Below are 12,265 nucleotides of genomic sequence, written 5' to 3'. Positions count from 1 at the left end.
ATTGTGTTTGTGCATTTTTACTAAACAACAGACTTATATATTAAAGTATATCTTCAGAGCAAATCAGTAGAACACCTGTTAAAATGCAGAAGAAGCAAAAATAGGTGAATATCTCAGACAAAGACTTGGCACAGAGAGTCTTCAACATATTCGCAATGCGTAATCACATTAACGGAACTATTAGAGATTTCCAACTTTATTTTGCTTTCGAGTCTTTTGGCCACCAGTCCGGCACGGAGACCTCCAGTGTCACGGTGGTGTCGTCGGGCGATTTGAGCGTCAGCTGCTCTTTGGCGTGTGCCAGGCGGACCAGACTCAAGCCGAGCTCTCCGGTCCCTGCCCGGTGCTTCCCCGCGGCCTTGCCGGACTGCGTCTGTAGCGACGCTCCTTCTGCGACGCCTTCGACCGGCGTCGACAAGTGCACGGGCATCAGTCGCTTCCTCACCACCCCGGTGTGATGCGTCCTGGCCGTGAGCTCCTGGCCTATGTAGCAGCCCTTACTGAAGCTGATGCCCTGCATGTAGACCAGGTTGGACTCCAGGGGAAGCGCCACTCCCGGGGGAAGGTCTTTAACTCCCTCGGGAAGTCCTAGGAAAAAGGGAGTAACGACAACAAAAACACTTGTTACATGTGTCAGGGGTTCACAGGTAGATATTGTAGCGAATTCAGGGAGCTGCCTGGTAATCGAACCTGGGTCGCCCAGACCACAGACGACATCACTAACATCGTTAACTAAAGGGTCTGACCCATTTGTTGAGGGCTAGCGAGTCTAGGCATCCATGGTCTCTTCTATGTGCCGAGTTGACTCATTCACTCTCAACAACTGTCAAAGTAAATGGATATGTGCAAAACTGCTTGAGTTTTTGTATGTGTGCGATTATGTGCAAAAATAAATCAGCATGTTTCTTTTTTTTGTGAAGTGCCTCTTTAATGTCCTGCTTCACATTTATTAAACAGTTACACACATTCACACCTCGGAGCTCCCCAGTACAACTGTCTACTACTGACTAGGGCTGAACGATTAATCGATTTTAAATCGAAATCACGATTTGGAACGATGCAATTATCAAAAAAAAAAAAAAAAAAATTGTGTGAGGGGAAAGCATTATTCATCACTTAACCTGCGCAGATTTCCCTGCCACTCCGGGTACCTGGGTGTCAACCTTTTGCTTCTCTAACCTTTAGGACACAGCTAAATTGCCAACTATAAAGTATCGTCTCTAGAGGACATCAAGGACAGAATGCTTCCAAGGGTTGAAGTACCAAGTGGAATTTTTAACAGAGGACTTACTTTTAGACCACATCATGGTATGTTTACTTTTACTTTAAAGCTGCACTATGCAAGATTGGTAAAAACACTTAACGAGTTCTACTTTCAAGAAGTTTCAGGAGCACATAAAGATAATAATCCACACATCGCCCCCTCATGTCTCCTACAATGTTGATGAGATGGATCCATATTATTTATCACACTTGTAAGAATAGGAGTATTGATCTATGATCAGTGCTCAGGTTACATGACACCTCACTATGTAATAATGGTCACAGATCAGCACTCCGACTTTAAGACGCTTGAAAAATAAAATACAGGTCCTGACCTTTTTCTCGGTTTTACCTATTGCATAGCGATGCCGATGGTACTCCTTCGTGTAGCCTCGCTGACACGATGCAATGATATCCAAAGGGTCAACCTGACCGTCCAGCAGCAACCTCCAGCCCATAGCTTCAGTCCGCGGATCGGCCACACACACCAGGCACTTTTCTGGAGCAGATAAATGCGGTGCGGCCTTCTCCTCCTGACTCGCCCTGGTGTTTTCCTGAGGGAGCACCGCCCACACAGAGAGGTCGGGACACGGGTTTATGGTCACCTTCCGGCGGATCTTGTATATCTTCAAGTGTCTCAAGATGGAGTCTTTCATTGTGCTGTCACACTCCAGGAGAACACCACTCCCTGCCTCTGCTTCCTTTAAACTGAAAGCAAACACAACATGTCAGAACCTTAGTCACACTCTGTATGTCTGCATGTTATCCTTTTTACATGCCTGTAGATCTACAATATCTATATCCGTAAATATTCCTTACCTACTCTTACTAGTTATACCACTCAGTATGACTTACTACCACAGGGTCTTTATATCTGTATCATCACTGTACTGTACATAATACAATAACACTGTATACATCTGATTAGCATTATTACTCAGTCAGTAGCACTCAATTATATATACTCCAGTTTAATCACCTGTATGTCACTGCACTTTACTGTTACATTTGCAGTCTGGTTAGATGCCAAAATAATTTTCGTTGTACTGTACCTGTATAATGACATACATTTGAATCTAATCTAATCAATGATGGCTACAACCTAGATTCCTGACCGTGTACTTACTGTACCAGTATGTAAGCTGGGTTTTAACTGTATTGTACACGTCACTTGTTTTTCATTTCCAACATCTCATCATAAATGTGGACAAACGTACAACTGGATGTAATAGATAAGTAACGTTCCAGTGCCACACCCACAAAAGTCGACTGTGTTTTTGTGGTCTGTCTCTCACATGTATTCTATGACAAGGCCTACATGCCTTTAGATACTTGTATCTGTACCAGATCTATAGGGCCATCAAAACAATACATGTACCTGTAAAGCATGATGTCATACAGCGTCCTTCCCTGTACGTTCAGCATATGCGCATACATAACGTCAGCTCCACGTTCAGGCTCTTCAAAGAGCTCCATGTCATTGGTAATTATTCCTTGGAGAAATGAACTAGTATCTTGTCCTTGGATTTTCACCAAGGTCCGGTGAGGAAGGTTGTAGCACACAAATTGTCGCGGTCCGTTTTTGCCCGCGTCCTGGTTGTAATTCTTCACATGGATCACTCCTGGACTTGGTATACCTATCAACTCCAAGCGGTACCGATCGGTACATTTTCTAGCGTGACGCATATAAATACGAAGTAAACCGCTGGACGCTATCGTGCTCCTTGCGAAACAAAACATTCCCATACTATGCATTGTGTACAATGTCAGAGCAGTAACTTCGACTTGTACAGTAATGTGTGTAATAAACGTCCCTGATACATGAGATACCTAGGACCATAGTTATGTCTAGGACACAGCGTTTGACTCTATGGTTTGACTTATCCAGGGTTCACTCCATTTTGAATTCCCACAATGCATTGCTTAACAATATTGGAACACGTGGTGAGTGAGTCGACCGTGGGTGTGCGGCGTGATTGCGAAACCTAGCCGCATTTCTCGGAGACACTCTCTGATTGGCACTGACTGACGCTCTCTGATTGGCCACTGACGCTATTTGCCCAATCGTGTGACAAGCTATGTCTTTGCCCATTTCCACGTCAAACAGCCTGCAAACTACCTGGCGTTCTATCGCCATGCTCTAAGAGTGCCTAACCAGTGTAGAAACAGGCGTCGGCCAGTCAGAGAGCGTCTCCGAGAAATGCGGCTAGGTTTCGAAATCACGCGGGTGTGAGTGGGTTTGATTGATTGATTGAAAACTTTATTAACAGATTTGACAACCTAGGATGGCTTAGAGTAGACGACAGAGTACAGCAACTTGCAATGGGCCTGGTCTACAAGATACACTACACGACCAAGGTACCCATGTATGTCAAAATACTTCCCAAAGGTCAGTGAATACCACGATCACAACACCAGAGGGAGCTCCACAAATCATGTTAAACCCAGATTCGGCTCAAACAAGGGACTAAACACGTTTCGCAATTATGCCACATCAATGTGGAACGCCCTACCCAAAGCTGTAAAGGAATGTGAATCACTACCCACTTTCAAAACCACTCTCAAGGGACACCTACGGGAGACTGCAATTCGAAACTGGCCCCTGTAAATGTCCTAACCCAACCCCCTCCAATGTACAGTAATTTACCTAGTATGGTTTTGTCAATATTCCAATGTACAATTTTGCTTGTTTGTACAGAGTCTCCCCCCCCCCCCCCCCCCAATGTACAGTTTTGCTTGTTTATACAGTGTTTCCCCCCCCCCCCCCCCAACCACCTCCAATGTAAATTACCCAGTATGGTTGTCAATATCCCAATGTACCCCCCACACAACCCCACCCAACCTCCTCCAATGTACAGTTTCTACGTCAAATGTATATACTCCCTTTTCTTGACTCTTTTTGTATCACAAACAGTACTGTATTTGCAAATCTGGTATGTCATAAATGTATAGATGTAGCAGTACTGTCTATCTGTATGTCATGTATGTCAATGTCCTGCTGAATTGAAAATGGGGGACCCTGATGTAAACAAGACGAAAGTCTTTCTCTGGTCTGCATCCCCTTAACAATTGTGTGTATTGAGCTGTACTGTATTATACCCATTCTGCAATCTGTTAATAAAGTTTTCAATCAATCAATCAATCAATCAATCAATCAATTGCAGAATGGGTGCAATACAGTACGGCTGTGACTGCAGCTTGTGACTGCAACTTGTTCCTGTTTGCGGACGACTCAGCCCTGCTGTCTCTGACAAGAACAAGTTGCAGGTTGAAAAAACCCTCAGCTCGGAACTAGGCAAAATCTGCATATGGCTTGCTGATAACAAACTATCATTACACATGGGCAAAACAGAGTCCATTCTCTTCGGTTCAAATAACAAACTCAGCAAGACCGACGGCTTCTCAGTTACAGTGGGTGACAATATTGTCACAAGGAAAGATGAAATTACCTACCTAAAAACAAGATTACAAACATCACAAAACAAACTGGTTTTGATTGATTGATTGATTGAAAACTTTATTAACAGATTGCAGAATGGGTACAATACAGTACAGCTCAATACACACAATTGTTAAGGGGATGCAGACCAGAGAAAGACTTTCGTCTTGTTTACATCAGGGTCCCCCATTTTCAATTCATCAGGACATATATGACATACATGACATACAGATAGTCAGTACTGCTACATCTATACATTTATGACATACCAGATTTGCAAATACAGTACTGTTTGTGATACAGAAGGAGTCAGGAAAAGAGAGTATATACATTTGACGTAGAAACTGTACATTGGAGGAGGTTGGGTGGGGGGGGTTGGGTTGGGTACACTGGGATATTGACAACCATACTGGGTAATCTACATTGGAGGTGGTTGGGGGGGGGGCACACTGTATATACAAGCAAAACTGTACATTGAGGGGGGGGGGGGAGACACTGTACAAACAAACAAAATTGTACATTGGACTATTGACAAAACCATACTAGGTAAATGACTGTACATTGGAGGGGGTTGGGTTAGGATATTTACAGGGGCCAGTGTTGAATTGCAGTCTCCCGTAGGTGTCCCTTGAGAGAGGTTTTGAAAGTGGGTAGTGATCCACATTCCTTTACAGCTTTGGGTAGGGCGTTCCACATTGATGTGGCATAATTGCGAAACGTGTTTAGTCCCTTATTTGAGCCGAATCTGGGTTTAACATGATTTGTGGAGCTCCCTCTGGTGTTGTGATCGTGGTATTCACTGACCTTTAGGAAGTATTTTGACATGTACATGGGTACCTTGGTCGTGTAGTGTATCTTGTAGACCAGGCCCATTGCAAGTTGCTGTACTCTGTCGTCTACTCTAAGCCATCCTAGGTTGTCAAAGTGGGCAGGGGTGAGGTGGGTTCTAGGAGTAAGGTCAAGCAGTAGTCTGACCAGTTTGTTTTGAGATGTTTGTAATTTTGTTTTTAGCGCCTTTGAGGTGCTTTGGTACCATGAGGTGCAAGCATAGTCGTAGTACCCCTGAATGAGTGCTCCTGCCAGAGTCTTCAGGGTATTCTTGTTTACCAGAGAGGAGATCCGGTACAAGAATCGAGTTCGTTGGTTGACTTTTTTTATTACATTGGATGCCATTTTGTCACAGGAGAGATTAGCCTCTAGGATGGAACCCAGGTAGGTAATTTCATCTTTCCTTGTGACAATATTGTCACCCACTGTAACTGAGAAGCCGTCGGTCTTGCTGAGTGGTCAGACTTCTATACTTGACCTTACCCCTAGAACCCACCTCACCCCTGCCCACTTTGACAACCTAGGATGGCTTAGAGTAGACGACAGAGTACAGCAACTTGCAATGGGCCTGGTCTACAAGATACAGTTGGGATTTCAGTTGGGCCTGCGCAAGCAGAGGGGGTTAGGGGGTAGCTGCAGAAGCTACACTAGCTACAGGGGCTAAGCTAGCAGTGGGGGTTAGGGAGGTAGCTACAGAAGCTACACTAGCTACAGGAGCTAAGCTAGCAGTAGGGGCTGCGCTAGCTGCCTGGACTGTGCTAGCTGCGGGGCCCAACATTTTTTTTTTTTTTTACTAGACATCACTCAGGTGTATTATTGATGCTCTCATTGATACTATGTTTGTTTCTGAAGTGTGTGTGTGTGTGTGTGTGTGTGTGTGTGTGTGTGTGTGAGATATATATAGAGAGGGGGGGGGGCTTTGGTAGACTATTGCATTGGTCCATTCATTGAAGATGAACGCAATGCGACATCCTTTACTAGGCTCACCCACCAACAGTGCAGGTGCTGAACTGCTGATCCGAATGTATAGGTAAAAACCATATTATGCGTTTTCATCAATAAAAAAATGGCAAAAAAGAATTTCACTCGCGCGCCAGCGTACAATTAGGGTTTCACACAGCGAGGCGCTGGGGTCTGAAAGCTCGGAGTTGCTAATAAACATTTTAAATCATTGTTACAAAACAAGTGGTACTTACAGAGCGAGCCGTGTATTTCCGCCGTTGGTGTCACAGCGCATGCGCACCAGGCAGCCAAATAGCCTGGTGCGCATGCGGAATGCCCCACTGTCACCTACCCGCGACCCCACTTTGGGTCGCGACCCGTAGTTTGAGAACCGCTGCAATACCCCAAACAATTAGAGTGTTCCTTATTGTAATTTGTATACACTCTTAAACTTTGATTAAACAACTGTTATACTACCTTTCCTCCTAATTCCTTCTGCCTGCACCGCTGAAAGAAGAGAATTGATTCCCAGAGCTTTAAAGGTATTGAATCACAACGCAGAGTACCAGCAACCCGGTTCTGAGCAGAGCAGAACCGAAATAGCTTGGGAAATCCACTTCAAACTCCACAGCTCCGGGTAGTTAGCCACAGAACAAATGTAAAGTAATGGGGCCACACTTCAGTCTGTACTGAAAAGTCCTGAAAAAAACACTGAAACCTACTCCACAGTGCACCCAAAGCAACGCAGTTTCTTTTCGACTATGTTTAAGTGATTTTAGCGTGTGCCCCCATTAACCTTACATCAGTTTCATGGCTAACTGGAGGAACTAGGAAGCGCAACATTATCGATGAGTATGGACATAGGGCTAGCAGTCACGCATTCTGAACTTACCCTTTAATTTTCCTAAGTGCAGAGTTCCTGCATAATTATTGTCTAATCATCATCTAATCAAATATTGTTACATATATTTACATTTAGTCATTTAGCTGACACTTTGATCCAAAGTGACTTACAAGTTCTGTATAAATCAGCAGGAAAGGTACAACTCTGGCAGCTAAGGGCAAGTAAGATTGCTCGTCAAACAGTGTCGAACTTGAGTGCTTCACTCTTGAGTGCATAGAAGTATAGACATATTAGCATAGTAGATAGTATAGGCACAGTAGAATACTTAGTAGCAAAGTGCATACTAGTAAAATACTACAAGTAGTAATGTTTGTGTACATATTGTACAAATATACTGTAGTTATAAAAAATAAAAGTCCTTAATATTGTGATTGATTGATTTTTTTCCATATCGCTCAGCTTTACTACTCCCCCCACTGTGTGGAATATATAATGTGCCAGAGGGCATGATCCATATGCTACTGTACATCTGTGTTAAACCAAGCCTTGGGAATTTATAGCATGCAGTACTTGTGCCTTACATAATTTATTTTGCACTATACAATAAGCTTGGATACAAAATCAACTACATCAGATGTAATTTAACCCGAACGCTCCCATAGTATTGGCTATTGGAATAAAGATTACACTAATTCAAGTTTGTTTTATTTCAAAGTATCTTTACAGCCTGTGAATCTTGGAGGACAAGAAAACACACACATTGTATTGTATATGGTGAGAGAGAGAGAGAGAGAGAGAGAGAGAGAGAGAGAGAGAGAGAGAGAGAGAGAGAGAGAGAGAGAGAGAGAGAGAGAGAGAGAGAGAGAGATATGCCACAAAAGCAGGACCCAATCATTTCAAATAGGTTTATATTTCATGAGTAAAACATTTGAACAATCTTTAAACAGTTTGAGGCACTTTGACATATCGTAATAGTAAAGGCAGAATTAGGTATTATTCGGAAACTACTTTTAAAAGAATATGTTGACAAAAAAACACAAGATGCCCATTTTTAAGACAAAATGCATAAACATGAAATAAATGTTGAGCTAATGTGAAGCTAATGTAACTAAGGAAGGATGGGTCTTCAGCTGTAGTCTGTGCACATTTACAAAGTAAAAGCATGCATTATCATCTCCAAATTGCAGAAATGATCAGTATTTAGTTTCAGAATTTCAATACAACTCACTTACCTCTTCCTCTTTCAAATTGAACTATCTCAAACCCCATCCTCTCATCTTGATCCCCCAATCACAACCGTTGAAACAGTTGTGATTGGAGGATTAAGTAAACAAGGCAGGGTTTGAGATAGGTCAAACTGGACACGGCAAAGCTTTTGAAAAGTATAGAATAGATCAAAGCTGATCTGTTATTGACTTAGAAACTCATATCATTATTTTCCATCAAATTATTTCACATTTTGTCTGCTTCCAACAGCAGCCATACATACTACATCCAATATTATTTCCTTAAATATTATACATGCGTCTTTTCAAAAAGATCTTATCATCAGTCAATCCCCCCCCCCCCCTGCATTCTGTCCATTCACAAACAATCATGATTCATCAGAAGTACGTAAATGTGCAACTACACAGTGTATTTGCACTGCATTTAAAAAATTTGATTTAGGCCACCATGTATAAGAGACACCCTGTAAACGTTGAATCTTCCTCACACAAATCCAGTTCCACAGCAGCCAAGGGTAGATCAAATAATAGTTACAATAATTTAAAATGGTAATTTTTATCATTATAGCTAGAATTAGAGATATTTATCCAAGGATAGTATATGTTAAGCATGTCCAAGCTATGATAAGCACAAAACAACACACTACAGTAATGAAGAAGATTCACTGAATTTGGTAATGTCTTAATGTTCTTCAGGTTTTTCCTTTTTTTTTTGTTACTGTATTGTTTGAAAGTCACTCGTAGATTTGTATGCCCTCTATCAGCTATGCTTCACTAGTATTGTGACAATTGGGTAGTGGGATTGATAATCTATTCCACCACTGTTATTGTCATTCATCTTGGCATCATACGCACATCCTCACACTATTGTCTTGGTGTTCCAAAAAGGCTCTTCCATTGATTTACTTCAATGGGATTTTAATCCTAGATCCACACAGAGGTCTTTCCGTCTTTGACAGCGGTCCCAGCTTTCTCTGTGGCTGATTTTGGCCTGGCTCCTTGCTTCTCCTGCACTGCGTTGACCCGGTTCTGCTCTGCCATGGTGCCGCCGGACACCGGACTGCTGGCTCTGGAGGCGGGCTGGTTGCTTTTGGTACTATACGTCTGGAAGGCCATATCCAGCTGCTCCTGGGCAACCCTCAAGTGTCGGTGTAGGCTGGCCAGATCCGAGGGGATGTTCTCATCTGGACTGGTGTACTGCTGCTCCTGGGCCACATTGGCCATGTTCTGCTCGTGGGCGACGAGGCTGTTGGGGATTTTGCTGGGCTTGTCCGACTTCATGACAAGGTTGTACCCCGGAGGAGAGGCTGGAATGTTTCGAGAGAACGGGTAACTGTAGGACGTCCGGCGACCTCTGTTCCTCTTCTGACGCAGGGTGTCACGGAAAGTGCCGATCCCCAGGTGGAACATCTCACACACATTGAGGAGCAGACAGAGGCAGCTCACCACGTACATGATGAGGAGGAAGATAGTTTTCTCCGTGGGCCTGGAGATGAAACAGTCCACTCTATGGGGACACGGGACTCGGTTGCACACGTATGAGGGACTAACGCGAAACCCGTAGAGGAGATACTGGCCTGCCAGGAAGCTAATTTCGAAGATGGCTCGAGACATGAGCTGCAGGACGTAATACCTCATCAGTCCCTCCTCTATGATTCTTCGGCGGCCGTCGTGTTTCTGTGGGCCAGTGCTGGCAGCTGGCTCGTGTTTTGCCTCCTGCACCTCCAGCGTGTCATCGTAGATCATGGGCTCTGCGTCGTCCACCTCCTCCTCCTCCAGCACGTCCTCCAGAGGGTGGCTCACTCTCCACCGGGTGTGCGGCGGCGGCTTCTTGCGGAATCTGTTGCTGTACTTCCTGCGCTCCGCCTCCGAGGTACGGGCTATTTTGTGTATAGCGTAGCCCAGGTACATGACGGAAGGGGTGGAGATCATGATGATCTGGAAGACCCAGAAGCGAACGTGCGAGAGCGGAGCGAAGGAGTCATAGCAAACATTGTCACAGCCCGGCTGCTTGGTGTTGCATGTGAACTTGGTCTGCTCGTCCGAGTAGATGGACTCCCCCCCGACGGCGGTGAGCACGATGCGGAAGATGATGAGCACCGTCAGCCACACTTTCCCCACAAAGGTGGAGTGGTTGTTGATCTCTTCCAGTAGACGAGTGAGGAAGCTCCAGCTCATGTTGGCCTCTCAGGTTTCTCAACTAGAATCTGTAAATATAGATCAAATAATTGATTAGGACTGGACTTAATCTGGGGTCTGCCATATGACAATGAGCACCTGTACCTACTTGGATAAATTAGGTGCGGGGTATTGGGAGTGTGGGGGGTGGGGGGGTTGGGCTCAAGATCAACAGTACTGTAGGTGCCATACACCATCAGAAGACTGGGACCCTAATGAATCGTTTGAGATGCAGCTCAACACTGTCAATCATCTCTATGTGATCAACATTCTTCCTATCATCTTTCCTATTTAAATTCAGATTTGTCTGAGTATATGGGGGCTTGGGACATTATCTAATTTACCTATAATAACCAAGACCATGTTTAATTATGTTAAATAAGATGCTTCAGCAATTTCTGGATTGATACCACAGTTACAGATTTGGAGAATTGAAGGGGGATGTCAATAATCCCTTCAAACCATTAAGACCCCAAGACCTTGAAGAGCACTTTAGAAAAGCTCATACTATGATTTAGTATTAATTTTTTAGGGGGGGGGGGCAGGTGGCGCACGGAGATTACGTTCGTCACCAACACCGGGAGACACTAGGATTCGCCTGTTCGAATCCAGCTCCCGGCGTTGCTATCAGCTTGGCTGGCCTCTCACACTGATACAATTGGCTGTATCAGGGGGTGGGAAAGCTGAAGGGTGGGTCCTGGGCGTTGTGGACAGCGACCCCTACAGTTCGGTCGGGGCGCCTGCTCAGCGAGGGTTGGAACTGAGGAGAGATAGTGTGGCCTCCCACACGCTACACTCTCCCCGGTGAGAACCTGCGCGGCCAGGTTGGCCTGCCCCAGGCTGCACATGCGTCGGAGGACCAACAGTAGGGGAAAGTACGCAACAACCAGGAAGGGTGGAATGGGAGAAAAATCGGGAAAAAGGAGGGGAAGAAAGATAAAAAAAAAAAAATATATATATATATATATGATAATAATACTAATAATATTAATAAATAAATAAAAGTAGCCCAGTAGAGCCTGTTAAAGAGGCACCCTGATAGACTCCAGTAGAGTTGCAAATTAGTGGGGCGCCAGCGTGGCGCACCACGTAACGCACTGTGGTGCAACACGGCCGTCCCATGTTCGACTCCCGAACCCGGTGACCTTTGCTGCATGTCTTCCCCCATATCTCCTCCCGTTCTTCCTCTCTGCCGGACTTGTCCAATAAAGCCAATAAAAAATCTACCAAAAACATAATCTTTAAGAAAAGAGTTGCAAATTTGTTGTAGATGACTTCTTCATTGGTGGGGAGAGTTTGAGCTATTAAGGGAACATAACTGAACATACCAGCCCCTCAAATGGAAACGGCTGAGTCATGGTAACAAAATGCTAAAATAACAAATGTAATCCCTGGGCCCATGGGCCGATTTGAGATGAGTCAAATGATTGAGTACAGGTGTCCTTGAAGCTGTATTGAAGTTAAGTATGAGAGACAATGATCTCAATGTCATCCTAGAGGCAAATCTTTCCTGTGACAAAATGGCATCCAATGTAATAAAAAAAA

At 44.3% G+C, this 12,265-nt stretch overlaps 2 protein-coding genes across 2 annotated transcripts; both read right to left on the bottom strand.

The window, feature by feature from the left end:
- Position 1: 1 nt before the first annotated feature.
- iba57 (iron-sulfur cluster assembly factor IBA57) lies at positions 2–3,151 on the bottom strand. The gene is made up of 3 exons (XM_084327185.1): positions 2,642–3,151; positions 1,616–1,971; positions 2–588 (listed from the first exon to the last, which is right to left on the bottom strand). The coding sequence occupies exons 1-3, from the start codon at positions 3,016–3,018 to the stop codon at positions 197–199; spliced, it is 1,125 nt and encodes a 374-aa protein (XP_084183311.1). The 5' UTR covers positions 3,019–3,151; the 3' UTR covers positions 2–196.
- Positions 3,152–9,466: 6,315 nt separating this feature from the next.
- Positions 9,467–10,720, bottom strand: gjc2 (gap junction protein gamma 2; the record flags this gene model as incomplete). The annotated part of the gene is made up of 1 exon (XM_084327366.1): positions 9,467–10,720. One exon carries the CDS (start codon positions 10,718–10,720, stop codon positions 9,467–9,469), a length of 1,254 nt encoding a protein of 417 aa, XP_084183492.1.
- Between the last annotated feature and the right edge of the window lie 1,545 nt (positions 10,721–12,265).

This window comes from Notolepis coatsorum, assembly GCF_963971535.1.
Source record: "Notolepis coatsorum genome assembly, chromosome: 13".
Taxonomy (NCBI): domain Eukaryota; kingdom Metazoa; phylum Chordata; class Actinopteri; order Aulopiformes; family Paralepididae; genus Notolepis; species Notolepis coatsorum.
This window is presented reverse-complemented; position numbering and strand designations above follow the sequence as displayed.